Genomic DNA, 15807 nt, shown 5'->3' on the forward strand with positions numbered 1-15807 from the left:
ATGCTGTTCATGCACTTCTTAGACTGCTCTGTCCAGCATTTTGATTTTATAATTGTTACATGGTCCAAAGACATGGGAACAAAGTTAACTTAAAAGCAGTATCACGATCAGTGTACGTATGGTTAACCAGGCAATGGTGTATACAGATGCAGAGGAAAACAGGGTTACACACAAATACTAAATGATAACGATTTTTTGTGCAAGTACTAGTAGTTCATCTATCAGCCTTTCCCAATTATGAATGAGCAGTAATAAAACAGAATATTTCGTATGGATAATTACCACTACTAGGAATCAAGTTTGGGTTTGTATGGCGAAAAATAACTTTGAGGTATAATTGGCAAGATTAAGTTACATTCTACAAAATCAAATAAAGTATAAGACTTCTAGACTGTTGTATAAACCATGAGGCTCTACTATCGGTAGTCTTGCTGAGGATATTGATAGAGAATTTAGGTATACTTAGTGCCTAAAGGTGTATGTGAAAATATAGTCTTTTCTTATATGATGTTCGGTGCTGCTAGCAATGGAAAGGCATTGGTAGTGTAACATACTTGACTGCAAGGGTCATTTGCTCATGGGCAGCCAACAGTAAATATTTTTGATATTGGAAAACAGAAGGTGGTTGTTAGCAATTGTTGTGTCCGTACAGATTGTAGTGTTTTTCTTTTAGTTTACATAAAAAATCATAACAATTTTTTGATTTTTGTAAGATAAAGTGAGCCATATCATGAAATGATCACAGATTTGTTTGTTTTTCTTCTACATTTTGTTGCAGTGTCGGCTTTGGTGTGTACAAAAGATTATAAATATATAGATAAACTTCACACATTTGGATGCCATCAACACTAGAATATTCTAGAAAAGTTTAGGAGGGAAAAAAGTTGTCCTAAATGATTATTATTGACATGGCAAACATCATGATGAGGATGAAAGATTATGCAAATACAAGATGTGTTGTTGCACTAATTGTCTTGCAAGATTTTTTTGGAACAAATTGTTTCTTTAAATTGTGTAATTCTATCTTCACTTTTTGCTTTTGCTTATATTTACATACGTTATATCTTAGTAAAGTACAATTGTGTATCATAAAATTTCCAGGGGATAAGGACTGAAATCAAATGTGTCAAAATATTATTGCATAAGAACATAAGGTATCTTAGCCATCAGAGAACATTTAATTTCTGGTGCTTGAATTTAGATGTATTGACATCTGTAGCAGTTTTAAGTTTAATCAAGTCTTGTATGTACAACTGCTTATTGTATATACTTTGGTGGCTTTGTTTTTGATGATTAGCTTACAAAATATGATTAATGTTGGTTATATCCTTTATGTACTTGTCTTTTTCACCAAAGAAATTAAGCTGATTTTTAATTGTAAATATGTGTATAGTTTCAAAATCATCTATCTGTATTATTTTGATGGCTTTGTGACCACTTTTTCTGCCTACCAGTATTCCATATGATACTTTATTGTACCCAAGCTCAATGTTTTTAGATATTTTCACTTGTAAGATTCTTTAATTTTGTGTTGCTTTAAGTTTAAAGTTTACCAGCTTATGTTAAGTATAAGCTTTATTACCTTTTGTTCTATTTTTGCGACCTGGTGTGAATTGGTCTGATATTGCTTTGCTTGGTTAGGTGTAGGCATAATTCTGTTTGTCAAAATATTATGTTTCATTCGAAATGTTAACAGTAATGTGACAAGAATGCTATCAAAACTATGGGTTACAACGTCATATTACACTGCACCCATATTGTCTACTATGATAAATCAAAACAATGTAAGAAACCAGTCAGAATTCTGTAGAGTATAAAGAGAGAAGACACATTGTGTTGCGTTTTTGCTTCGTTACAGTTGTATATTCTTCTGAGCTTTTGATTTTTCAGTTGTTACGATTCAGTGTGTTGCACTTTTATTATACAGATATCTTACCTGTGATGCTACTGAATGTGAATTCCATCTAATGCCAAGAAGGCACTGGGGATTCAGTATGTTGACAACTTGTTCCTGTCAGTATAGTACAAGACTGACCACTTAAAGTGCTGTGTATCAGACTGGTGGGCACAATATGTATCACAATTTTACAGGTAAAAGCCAGAAAAGGTCCTTGGGTATATGGTGATCATGGGAATAAAGATATCCCCTCTATAACTCAAGTTTTTTTTTCTTATTAGTAAATCGTGTTCAACTTGTATTTAACAATATGTTATTAAGTATACTATTAATGGTGTAGTTGTTAACAATCCCATGTGTGGCCCACAAGGTTGTAGATTCTAATCCCAGACTAGTTGCCAGTAGTTTAACCTTCTCCCTGCTGCCTAACTCTAACCAATAGAAAATGGGGTGCCAAACGGCTACTTCAGTGTGCTAAAGGTTAAGGCAGATTACAACACCCCCTTTTAGCCCGAAAGTTCTGAGCAAGGGCACAATATATTTAAGAATGATAACAATGTCCTTGTTCTGAGGAATCGGGTCCTCAGCTGTCCAATAGAAGAGCAGGGTTGTCTAGAATTTCTTCAGTTAACTGTGTTGTCAGAGCTAAATTAGATCCTTTTCAAACACCTTTCGTTATTGTTCCACCCTGCAGCAATAATGATGTTCTTCTTTATATAGCACACCTGTGTGTCCCTTTGCTGTTTTCTTTTGCTCGTCCTTGGCTTTTGCCAGCACGATTGACATTGTTTGCCAGTAACAAATGATGTTCAAAATTATGTAGTTAGAATTTTCAGTCATGTATAAGGCACTTTTACCGCTGACACGTGTAGCTTTAGAATAAAAACATGCCCTTCAAAGGAATGAAAACTTGCCATTCAAAGGCCTTCCTGACGCCCCTATGTTAGCAATGGTTTCTGCCAATGCCACGCGCATAGCGCAGTACCGGAAGTGTGGACTTTGCCTTGTAACTTGTGAGCCGTAACTGCCATGCCAGAGAAGGCAGCAACGAGCACCCGCTGAAATACTCGAAACGTCCCGTGTCTTTGAAGCACTCAAAGATAAAGTATGGACGACAAGTTCAGAAAGCCCAAACCCAACCCATTGGCTACGGCTGGTCTTGTCTCCAAGATTTTCTTCTGGTGAGCTGATTTTTACTAACGTAAATACTAAGGATAACTTTCATATTTGATTTACAGCAATAGTACTGTCCAAAATACGTTTTCAATTGTTGGGAAATAGGCCTGCACCGTTGTTATCGGCAGCTTAACATTGAATTGATAGATAATAGCTTCTTGTAATGTCATAAATTTAGATTATGAAATGACTAGATATATACATTTCTGACTGCTGTATTTGAACAAAAATGAAATATGTAACGTTACTATCGACCTGTTAATACGAGATAGTACTGGTACTAGTAGCATCATTCGAATCGGGCTGAAAGAATTCGTGACGTTCTACTTAGGAAAACCGGTATTTGCGTACTGTATGAAGGTCTGAATCGGACTTTAACTCTAGCCTTGGACGGAGGTCGAACTTTAGCCTCCTAATTTAGCCTTGGACCGAGGTCGAACTTTAACCTACTCTTGCCTTGGACCGAGGTCGAACTTTTAACTCCTACTCTAGAATTGGGCATTGGGTAATATCAACAATTATAAAGCAAAGTTCAAGTAAACAGCACCGTGCAGATGTCAATTGTTTATTACCGTCAAATTCATTTGATTTGTCGACTTTTTGCGAAAACCAGTCAGTCGTTGGAAAGCTAACGTGAATCTTCGGTGGTAAAGAATTGTTTGTCCTCGTCTCAATTTAGGTGGCTGAATCCACTCTTCAAGATAGGCTACAAGAGAACAATACAGGAAGATGACATGTACAATGTGCTGCATAAGGATAGCTCACAGATGCAAGCAGAACATCTACAGAGGTACGTCTTCTAAGATTATTGAATAATAGGCATATATACCTCACTTTCTCACAAATAATGCATTTTTTTTATTTACGTACACGAACGTTTTGTAATTTCTTCCTATGCTGTTTTATATTTCGTCGATTCAGTTGGAAAAAGTGATTCAGAGGATCTATTCATCTGTATTAGATATGCAAGTTATCGTTATTTTCTAAACACAGAGAGTGGCAGAGGGAGCTGGACCAGGCTAAAGAATCTCCGAAGCGACCCCCCAGCCTGAAACGGGCTCTGTTCAGGGTGTTTGGTGCCAAATATCTACTGTTGGGGCTGTGTACACTGTTGTGGGTGAGTATATTCGCACGTAATTGCTTTTATAGGTTGACGACAAAACGATTCTGTTTTCTGATTCAATCTACGATTCTTTTCTGTTGTAAATCGGATGAAATAATTCGTACTGCATGCTGTATGTATGTACGAAGATCTCTTTTGTTGTGTCAATAAAGATTAAAATATCTTGCGACGATAAAGTTCCATGGTCCAATATAGTCCCTGTAGGAGGCGCAGGACATCCAATTTTACTTCACAATGTCTATGGCGCCTATAATGATAGAAGATGGAACCCACACACATTTTCTACCACTGGACTTCCCTACCCAAAGCTATGAACTAATTTTACCTGTTTCAAGTGGGAGGATTTGTGTAAAGTACATTTTTCCAAGGGTGCAGCATCGGGACCGTTAGGATTCGAACCAAGATCCTGAGTCCTATTCACTTCTTGTCAAGTTCCAGTTACATTTGAATTTCTGCCACATGGATATCATTGTCTTCCTACGTCACTCCAGGCAGCAGTAACGACAGCTCAGCCTATTGTATTAGCCTGGCTGATAGACTACTTCTTCCCCGAGAGCACCGTGACTACAACACAAGCCTACCTGTACGCCTTGATCATCAGTGTCTGTGCACTGGCCGTTCCTGTGATACAGCATCCATATCTGTTTGCTCTGATGATGCTGGGATGGAGAATGAGGGTAGCGTGCTGTGGGCTTATCTATAGAAAGGTAATGGAAGAATTCTTTGTAATGGTGATATTTTCTTCCATATGCAAAACCTATTAACCTGCATCGTGTGTTTATTTCCAGGTTTTCCCCAAAGGTAGCTGCACGTCTTTTAGTCAAGTCAAGTCATTTAACACCACATTTTTATCTGTTGTTTTCGTTTTAATTCATGGGCGCAATGTCTAGTTAAAACGTTCTACTCTTTACCAGAACAACTTAACGTGTCTGAACTCAATAAAATTCAGGTAGATCATCATTTACATTTGTCATTGCAATCTGTTCCCCATACAGACTCTAAAGCTAAGCCACACTGCCTTAGGGAAGAGCAACACTGGACAGATCGTCAACCTCATGTCTAATGATGTCAACAGACTTGACCAGGTACACAAGGCTTCTTCTGACTTATGTATGCCGTAAAACGGATGAAAACAACACAATTAACAGGTTTAGGGTGTGCAATGATGGAGGTTTTTGAAATGCAATCAATGAATGTGAATATTCAGTTGACATGAAAAATCATCATTGTGGGCATAGGCGACATCAGATATTCAAAGGATAAAACTAAAAGTCAATTTGGACAAGATGATCACAGGTTACGCATTTTGATCTATTTTTCATTGCTTTACAGGGATTCATGTTCATGAACTACTTGTGGGTCGGACCATTGCTGATCCTGACAGTGACCATACTGTTGTACAGAGACTTGGGGCCTTCTTGTCTGGCCGGGTTGGGCTTTATGTTGGTCCAGTTGGGTCTATCAAGTGCCGTTGGAAAAGTCCTCGCCAAATACAGGTAAACAGTTGTCTTCAAATTATGTAAATTCTCCTTAGTCAAATGGTAAAATGCAAACAAGGAAAAACCGAAGCTGTAAGTGTACATTTCAATCGATATCACTATATTGAGTGTTGTTATCATGCACACATACACACATATACGTCATACACACACGCGCGCGCGCGCGCATACACAGACACACGCACACACACAGACATTCACACACACAGACACACAGGCACTCACGCACGCACGCGCACACACACACACACACACACGCACACGCACACATGCGTACATAACTGTAGTTATAGGACGTTATAGCTATAAAATGTGCCCTTGTACAGATCCTTAAATGATACTTCGTTTCTTTTCTACAAAGCACGTACTGAATGTGTTTTATTTCCAGGAGTCAAACAGCGCAGAAAACAGACAGCCGCATCAGGACCATGAGTGAGATCATCGCTGCCATGAGGGTCATCAAGATGTACGCTTGGGAGAAACCATTTAGTGAATTGGTGGCCAACCTAAGAAAGTAAGTTCGATTAGAGTTGGCCGGTCAGAAGCTCTTCAGGTTGTGCAAAAGAATCCCATTCTCCTATTACCTTCCGACCGGATGACGTTGTTTCATGAATTTGTACACAATGTCAAATAGCTGTTTCGACATGTACAAACATATACCTGTTTTGACTCACATTTTACGCAAGAAAACAGTTATTAAAGCAACAGGATACATTTTGGAACATCGATCCAGTTGCTTGGGTAACTGGTTTCTTGTGTATCTTATTACCTGGATGCCTAAACTTCACCAAAATTCACATTTTAGGCTTGAGATCCGAGCGATTACCAAAGCAGCGATGTGCCGAGGATTGAACATGACGATATCATCGGTGTCTATACGTATGGTCGTCTTCTTCACTTTCATCACGTTCGCATTGGCGGGAAACAATTTCACCGCTGGGGTCATCTTCGGTTCTATAGGACTGTACAACATCCTCCAGCTGGCTGTCATGACGTTTATCCCACTGGCTATCGCACAGGTGTCCGAGGCTTTAGTCTCCATCAGGAGGATACAGGTAAATAGTATCTTATTTCCTTTTTCTTATGGTCTTTAAGCTTTAAACTTTATTCAACATATACAACATCGCAGGTTGATAAACCTGAATTGCGTTGCAAATTAACAACGTTAACAGCCATAAACAATAAGTCAACATTACATAAGAAAATGAGCTGTAAAACTTATAATAGTAAAATGTGGGGTACCGCAAGGATTGATTTTCGGACCTTTACTACTTTTAATTTATATTAATGACCTCGCGCAAGCTCCTTAATCATCTTCTTTATCTGATTTATCGACGGCTCAAATCTTTTCCTTTTGCATTTGAACTCTACTAGCTGATTATGGATTTTTTTACCCCCAGCACCGGTCCTTTCTTGTTCTATTTATGTTTTTTAAAACTGTTTTTAACATATACGAATAAATGCTATGAATACAAAATAAATAATGATAGCCCATCGATCAATGCATGTTTTCGAAAGCAATGACAGGTGGTTTCTTTCCAAAGAGTTAAGACAGCAATTCAATGGACATTCATTGTAATAGATCCGTAGCCTGGGTGCCATCCGATTACTACCAGGGCTCATACACTTGCTACCCTGAAAAACTCAGGGTAGCGAGTGTAGAAGCCCCGGTAGTAATCGGATGGCACCCAGGCTAAAAAGATCCATGATGTTGAAGGTTAAGTTGCTTCACAATAAATAGAATGATGTTTTTTCCATGTCCTCTCGATCTCGGCAGAAATTCTTGCTGCTGGAGGAGGTTGATTGTCCAGGGACGCCCACCTCTAGGAAGGGCAGCATCTCAGTCACATCTCCTCAGGATGCCGGCTGTAGCGTACTGCTGAACAAGGTCACGGCTAAGTGGGAAGGGGTAAGGCATCGAAATAATCACTTTCACAACAGATGGGGATGATGGATTTCCCCAAATGTACTGTGACACTAGCTCTTGTGTTTTTCACTTGACTATAAGTATAGCATCAGTATCATTAACATCATTTAGTCATTCCATGTGATAAAAGGCTCGATATTGCTTCTTGCGTACGTAGATTTTTTAAATATATTTATCGAATATAACAACTGGGTGGCCAATGCAATTCTGCCGAATCGATTTTCAACGGGGCCCAGTATGCAAACAATAAAATCATCAGTACCGCAAAGAAAAGTATAAAACTTGTGATAACTTGTTACAGAATGTGTTCCATAAGTAGTATAAGTAGCAGACAGTACGCATAAACAGAACATGTGTTGAAAAATAATTGTTTCCTTATTTCAGGACAGTGACCAATTAACACTGAAGAACATCAACTTGAAGCTAAGACCAGGTCAGCTGCTGGCGGTAATCGGGCCTGTGGGATCAGGAAAGGCACGTTCCTTACTGTTCATGTTAGTTCAGGATAATAATTTAGTTCTGCTGCAGCTAGCACTGCGTCACAATAAGCGGATTCATGGTACCACCTGCGTATGCGCAGTGTGATGCATTGTGGTTAATATGTCAAAATTGAAGGCGGGTGAGAAATAAACAAGTCTGAACATGTATTGAGTATGGTCTTGACTAGAACTGTTGACTTTGACCTTTGAACATGTGCACCACGAACCTAGTGATGACAGTGTGAGTAAACGTGTCATGTCATCATCTTTCCACAGTCATCATTACTAAGTGCAATGCTAGAAGAGCTGCCAGTGATGTCGGGAGAAGTTAAAGTGCGAGGGAAGATTGGCTATGCTTCTCAGCAACCCTGGGTGTTCTCTGGTACTGTACGACAAAACATCCTCTTTGGACGCCCGTATGAAGATGAGGCTTACGAGAAAACCATTCAAGTATGCGCGCTGGAGAAGGTAATGTAGAATTGAGAAACAGATTGTTTATTTGAATATGATAAATCTAATATTGTAAGTTGTCAAAATCAATAACTGAAATATTGGAACAAAAGTCAAATCAATGAAGTCACAGCATTAAGGCTACTGCAAAGCAACCATCGACGTAAAGTTGTTACAAAAACTTGACAAGAAAAGGGTTTAAACGATAGAGACAGAAGAGAGGGGATCTTGGAGACATCATTGCTTTCGTCATTGACAAGAACTGTACAGTTGAGACTCTTTGTACTTCTGTCAGGACCTCAAGCTCCTTCCACATGGTGACATGACACTGGTTGGAGACAGAGGTGTGACACTTAGTGGTGGGCAGAAAGCAAGGATCAATCTTGCCAGGTATAGATATTACTGTATATTTTCGTGATGTACAGATTAATTAAAATAAACCTTTCAGAAAAGACTTAGCATCTTAATGTATTGTGCTAAGTCATGATAATAACACAAAATATTCTATACAAATGATAATATGCCACTTCTCACATACATGTGTGTTTGTGTGTACATTAAGGTCATTTTATTGCCAAGTCTGATATTTTTGCGTACTTTTAAAGTGAACGCTGAGGTTGGCAATAATGTTATGTATTGGTGGACGACTGGCAGAAAATATAAAACCACCATTATGTTGCACTTCCCCACAGAGCTGTTTACCATGACGCTGATGTTTACCTGCTAGACGACCCTCTGAGTGCCGTTGATACACGTGTAGGGAGGCACCTGTTTGATAGGTTCGTGTTCCGTATGCTTGAAACTAAATTGAATCATCTTTAGAGACTTATATGGCTAAGAAGACGATGCCTTTATATAAATTTCGAGTACAAAACAAGCGCATACCCATTGACAAACTGAAACAGCTACAGACTCGAGAGCTGTTAACGTTTGTATCAACAATTTTCCTAAGACATGTACATTCCTATTTTTTGCTTAGACCTACGTCATTGCAAACATGCAAATATTATGTTATGGGGGCTTGCTGAGAACGTGTTTTGTCGCAGTATAACAGAGTCAGTGTTGATGTACAGGTGTATCCAGGGTGCTCTTAGTAACAAGGCTCGTATCCTGGTGACGCATCAACTGCAATATCTACAGGAGGCTGACCAAATAATGGTGCTGCTGGAGGTAATTATGGTCACTGAGTACATGGGTATTATAGTCATTGATCATAGATTAACACATCTCACACTTAAGAAACAATACTCACTTGTTCATGTTGAGTCTTATTTATTTGTTCTTGTTGCGTCCTCCTCAACCATTTGAGTGACCTGCGCCAATGGTGCCTGGCAATCTTGGGCCTTTTCAGTTCTTCAAGATCTTCACAATCAGGAATCCTATATCGTGTAAATGCTTAATTTAAGCACCTTTATTAGTCGCTGAAGTTTCGATATGCATACATTGTGACACGTCTTGATTGTATCTGTAGCTCTAAGTACCTCTGAGCTGCATTGTGATTTGCAGGGAGAGCAGGTAGCTACTGGAACGTACAGTGAACTTTTGCGATCAGGCATTGACTTTGCCAAGATGATGGGAAAAGAGGAAGACAAGGAAGAGAACGGAGGAAAGATAGACTTTCCAAATCCCAGGGGTTCATCTTCCGGACAACGTCTTTCTAGGACCTTCTCAAACAGTGCCAATTCCGTAAAGTCCGAAGACGACCAGGAGGTATATGTTAATATATAGCTTGATAATGCAATGGTGATAAATATAAGTGTACCGTATGCAGCTCTTATTGTACGGAAATCTAACTTCTATTTACTAAAGCCCTGGATTTGAAATGGTGATTTACAATGACGTTGAACAGCTTAAATCTTGAAATGATGCATTTAGTCTAGAATGAGCAACAAGAACAAAACCATCCGCCGGTACCGTTCCCATGCAATTTGTGGCCAGGAAGTTATCCAGATATCTATTCCGTTGGGAATGACAAGGCGTTTCTTCACCTAGGATGTAACTGCCCCGTTGTTAGTGGAAGAAGATCGGATGACTGGAACTGTTGGGTGGAATGTGTACCGAGACTACCTGAAGGCTGGTGTTGGTGTCCTGGGATGTCTGTTTGCCATCATCCTGAACATTGCCTTCAGTGTGGTCTACATCATGTCCGACTGGTGGCTTGCATATTGGTAAGCATTATTGTGAAAATATCCACAGAAATGGTACACATTCTCCTGTCAAATACAAAGGCTGATAACTTCTTTCCCGAAACCCAATCGGCTTTTGACGTATCCCTTCCATAGTCCCTTTGGAATTTTTGAAGTCACAAGTCACAACCGCCATGATGATGTTGGTCTTTCGGCAGTGTCTGTTCTATGCAAATATGGGAAAGAAATACCGATCTCACACAACCACGATATACTCTATATGAAACTTGAACATTAAGATAATAATTGAATTTATTCGCCAGTTGGCCTAATCAAGTTCACTTCAAGTCTGAAATAGCTTTACGGTTTCATATTTTCATTCCGATGATGATAACGCTGTGAAAGAAAAGGTCTGGATTTTATGATTAAGAAATGACGTGAGAGATATTTCTCTTTATCGATTCCACAGGGCACGGAAGGAAGAGCAACATTTCGCTGCAAGACACAACTGGATCGTGGCAACTAATGACAACAATACGACATTTTCGAATGTTTCAAGTCTAAGAAATATGGTTATGAATGCAACCACCATACCAACAATCAGCAGCACAGTCTTCTTTGTGGCCCCTCGGCCGGATACACACTTCTACATCTACATCTTGACCGTCTTCACAGCGGGAACCCTGATGCTGGGTTTGGTCGTAACTTGGCAACTTTTCTTCCTGGCAATAAAGTCTTCCAAAAACCTCCATAACGACATGTTCCACGCAATCATCAGGGCTCCAACCAGGTTCTTCGACACGAACCCCGTCGGTCAGTCTCATAAAAATACGTCTACTATGCACATTTCATCATTGATAGAGGCATCTTATTGTAGATACACAACTAGTTTACTGAGAATGGTTTTTCTTTTTCTCTCTACCAGGGCGAGTCCTAAATCGGTTCTCCAAAGACGTCGGGATGCTGGATGAAATGTTTCCATGGACTTTCACTGATTTTGCAAAGGTTATATTTTCTTACACTTTAGCCATGGTCTGTTTCATCTGCCATTGACGTTCAATCAATCAGTTTGTTCTCTGAATTAGGCTTCTGTGTATATTTTGGTAAAAAAATCCCTAGATATCGTTCGTCTCAAGTGTCTCTCGACAGTAGATGAAGACTGGGATCGGTTTGACAAAATTTCATTTTTTTTTTCCAGAGCGCTCTATCAATTTGTGGTACCGTAGTTGTTACTGGTGTCATCAACCCCTGGGTGTTCATCCCCACCCTGCCTCTGTTGTTACTGTTCATGTACATCCGGAGGTATTACCTGAGCACATCCAGGGACATCAAAAGGCTGGAGGGAACCAGTAGGTTTTCTCACTAATACTCTTCAAAAAGATTTTGATTCATGTGAAATCATTGATAGTTTGATTTGTTTAGTTGTTTGATCCATGCCCAAAACCCGCAACCATGGCTAATCGTATTTCCTTATGATTACCGTTTTCCATGCTGTACGGATCAAGGGCTTCTAGATTTAAGCTGGAGACATTCCGACATGATTAGCTTAAAGGAAAGCTCTACCCGAATCAATGGTTTTGGATAATCTCAATCAAAGGTGTATAATCTCAGTCAAAAAATATATAGATGTGAAAATGATCGGAATATTTTGTCTCCTCTTCTCAGCGCGTAGCTAAGTGTTCTTCCGGTTGTCGGCTACTCTACAAGTTGTAGTGCGAGGCCTGCGGACCTGCATAAAGATACCTTAATTTGTGCCAGGCGGCACTGATATCCCATATTGACCGAGGGTACTTTATCTATTTCTCAGCCCGTAGCCCAGTGTTCTCCCACCTGTCTGCCACCCTACACGGCCTGTGGACCATCCGAGCCTTCGGTGCTCAGGAGAGTTTCCAGCAGGAGTTTGATGCTCACCAGGACCTGCACTCTGAAGCCTGGTTCCTGTTCCTGGCCTGTAGCAGATGGTTGGCCGTCAGAGTAGACCTTCTGGCCGCGCTGTTTGTCACCTCTGTGGCTTTCTGTAGTGTACTTGCTTCTCAAGGTTTGTTGTTATCTTCTCTAAATCATCTACCCTATCTTATACGTCAGGGGTTGGATACTTAGTCTTTGTTGCATTAACTATTTCGTATTGTGAACGCTTGCATTTGGATGATGACTAGAAGAGAGGAATTGTCCTTGGTGACATTAAGGTCAAGACTAGAAGTGACCAAGTGTCTTAGACTTGGTGACGAAACTGTCTCTTATACATTCATATACACATCGGAATAAAAGACCTAGCTTCTAGGTTGCTATTAGTGCAATTGATAGCCGTTTATTATGCAAACAAATAAATGATATACAAATATAATATGAAATAAAAGCTTTGTTATATGATAAGATTATGGAAAAGAATAAGATGGATGTCAATGTTTATGGAGTTTAGTCATTGATGTTATACTATACGTTCAATGTTCTGACAGAATTTAAATTTCTTCTCAGGTCTAGATGGTGGCCTGGTGGGCCTATCAGTGACGTATGCCATCATCCTCACAGGCCGGTTTCAGTGGGTTGTTCGTCAGAGTGCAGAGGTGGAGAATTTGGTATGAAAGCAATCTCTGAGAAATATGTCTATCGTCTGTCAAAACATGATCGTTCAATTTAAATCATTAGGGACTGTGGAACCAACTGGCATTGAACAACAGAAAGCGCCAAGATCTTCTGCCACAAAAGTTGCACAGCTAGAACAAATATCCACAAGACAAAACTTTTATTGACCCACATTTCTTTTTCCAAATCATGTTTGCCAGATGACATCGGCAGAAAGAGTTGTGACTTACACCAAACTGGAACCAGAGGCTCCACTGGAGACCAGTACAAAACCTCCTAGGGACTGGCCTCAAGACGGGAGCATTGATTTGGAGGCTGCGTCCTTCTCGTATTCTCAAGATGGACCTGACATTCTTAAAAACCTGTGTTTTCGGATACGGAGGCAGGAAAAGGTTACGACCTACAAATCCTATTGTTGAAATGTTGTAAAATCTTGCTATAGACTGTGTGTGCTTAGTAAAACGTATAAGCGATTAACAGTTAAACGCTTGAATATGTTAAAAAAAGACGCTCGGCCTATTGCATATGTTATGCAATGGGATAATCGTGGTCTTAGCAGGTAGTCACAATAAAGCCTTTTGGGGATCATAACATTGTTACTTTCAATCACGTTTAGATCGGCATAGTAGGTCGGACTGGTGCGGGGAAGAGCTCCCTGATGCAGATGTTGTTCAGGATGGCGGAGCCACAGGGAACTGTCAGGATTGACGGGGTGGATGTGACCAAGATCGGACTCCACGACTTGAGGAAGAAAATCTCCGTCATTCCCCAGGACCCTGTCCTATTTTCTGGTTCCCTCAGGAGGAACTTAGACCCCTTCAACGACTTTACAGACCAGCAACTCTGGAGTGTCATTGAGGAGGTGATATATAACATCAATGTTATTATATAAAACTGGTCAGATGTTATGTGATGACATTATTCAAAGCTATATGATTAACAGTATATATTTGCACTGCTCGCATCTTAGATTTTAGGCACCTAATGTTGCACTCGTCATTTGTAGGTCCAGCTGAAGCAAGCGGTGGAGGACTTGCAAGGAAAGCTGGAATCTGAGATGGCTGAATCTGGGACCAACTTTAGTGTGGGTCAGAGGCAGCTGGTGTGTCTAGCCAGAGCCCTCCTCAGGAAAAACAGGATTCTCATCATCGATGAAGCAACAGCAAATGTAGACCCAAGGTAAGTCAACCGACAAGATGACTGTTGACAAAACTTCTTACATTTCTTTGACTGTTCGATAGAGGTTGTGTTTGTAACGCATTGTCATGTGATCGTAACGAAATACGACATGGGCATTCCTTGAATTGAACGCCATGTTTCCACTACAGAACGGACCAGCTTATTCAGGAGACCATTCGAGAGAAGTTCAAGAACTGCACCGTGTTAACAATAGCCCACAGACTCAACACTGTCATCGACTCGGATAGGATCATGGTAAGTCATTCCTCTTTTCATGCGGAACTATATGTGTTAAAGGAATGAATTTGTGCACAGCACATTAGCAGAAGTTGAAAAAGCAAGATTTCTCTACCTCAAATGTATTTCGTTTGTAATGTAACAGGTACTGCAGGAGGGCCGGGTACAGGAGATGGGAGAGGCGCATGCTCTACTGCAGGACAGAGATGGTGTTTTCACAGCTATGGTGGACCAGTCCGGGACCACGTTAGCAACAGAGCTTAGAGAAGCAGCAAGGCGGTGTTACACGGAGAAGCATAGCACAGACCAAGCTTCGGTGGATAGATATGTTCCTAATGTTGAGTTTTTAACCAGTGTGTAGCGTTGTGGTGGTACATTCTAACCGCTGAAGTAGCATTTTACAAAATTTCTCAACCTCTACATAAGTTGTGTTGGCTTACTTGGATTTAAAGTCAGCCACAGACTTTTCAAGATGACTACATTTATCTAAAATCAGCATGGCCACAAAAGAAGACATGAAACTGCTTTTGATTGATTGCTTTATTGAAATAAATGCTCCTCATTGTTTTAATGTTGAAAGTCATGGAAACAATTAGAACAAGACAGGCCTACTGCACATCTATGTACAGTTTTCTATTCGTTCGCACATCACGTGACATCACAGGACTGTCGGTCGAAGAGAAGAATTTATCTTATGGTAGCAAAATAATTGTTTCCATTCTTAAAAATGAGATACATATGTCGATATCGATATACAATATGTTGAAATAAGTTTAACCTAGACATTCATACTGAATAAGGAACACAGACGAATCATTTGGGCGCTATATAGACAAAATGAAAGAACGCTAAAATTCAATATTGAATCACAGGATACAAAGGCTAAAACACGTTCCAGACTCATTCCCTTCAAAGCTATATCCCATTAAGAAGATACGTGGTTTACCCATGCCGTACCAACACGATAAGGTTCGTAATTACATTATGTGCTCATGTGATGTATAAAGTTAGTTGCGTTCTGAGATCGGCTTGGTGTATACCAATGTTGTTAAAGTGACTAGAAACATTCCACGAAATACAATGCATAAGTCTATTAATGTTGAAGTGTCATTTTTTGGTTAGTATTGAATG

General features: G+C 39.9%; 1 protein-coding gene across 1 annotated transcript; it reads left to right on the forward strand.

Moving 5' to 3' along the window:
- Positions 1–2888: 2888 nt before the first annotated feature.
- LOC136422596 (ATP-binding cassette sub-family C member 4-like) lies at positions 2889–15771 on the forward strand. The gene is made up of 26 exons (XM_066410401.1): positions 2889–3078; positions 3753–3863; positions 4067–4190; positions 4688–4903; positions 5192–5281; positions 5529–5692; positions 6084–6209; positions 6501–6750; positions 7473–7604; positions 8007–8096; positions 8378–8569; positions 8847–8941; positions 9244–9330; positions 9625–9721; positions 10058–10261; positions 10544–10719; positions 11147–11490; positions 11603–11682; positions 11876–12026; positions 12485–12715; positions 13153–13253; positions 13461–13652; positions 13877–14122; positions 14267–14439; positions 14589–14694; positions 14822–15771. Exons 1-26 carry the CDS (start codon positions 3005–3007, stop codon positions 15035–15037), a joined length of 4068 nt encoding a protein of 1355 aa, XP_066266498.1. The 5' UTR covers positions 2889–3004; the 3' UTR covers positions 15038–15771.
- Positions 15772–15807: the final 36 nt, after the last annotated feature.

The sequence above is a fragment of the Branchiostoma lanceolatum genome, chromosome 17 (assembly GCF_035083965.1).
Source record: "Branchiostoma lanceolatum isolate klBraLanc5 chromosome 17, klBraLanc5.hap2, whole genome shotgun sequence".
In the NCBI taxonomy this organism is placed as follows: Eukaryota; Metazoa; Chordata; class Leptocardii; order Amphioxiformes; family Branchiostomatidae; genus Branchiostoma; species Branchiostoma lanceolatum.

Coding starts and splice junctions, on each gene's coding strand:
- LOC136422596 (XM_066410401.1), top strand. CDS start 3,005: ATGGACGACAAGTTCAGAAAGCCCAAACCCAACCCATTGGCTACGGCT. Junction 8,942..9,243: donor GCAAGGATCAATCTTGCCAG/GTATAGATATTA, acceptor ACTTCCCCACAG/AGCTGTTTACCATGACGCTG. Junction 11,491..11,602: donor CTTCGACACGAACCCCGTCG/GTCAGTCTCATA, acceptor TCTCTCTACCAG/GGCGAGTCCTAAATCGGTTC.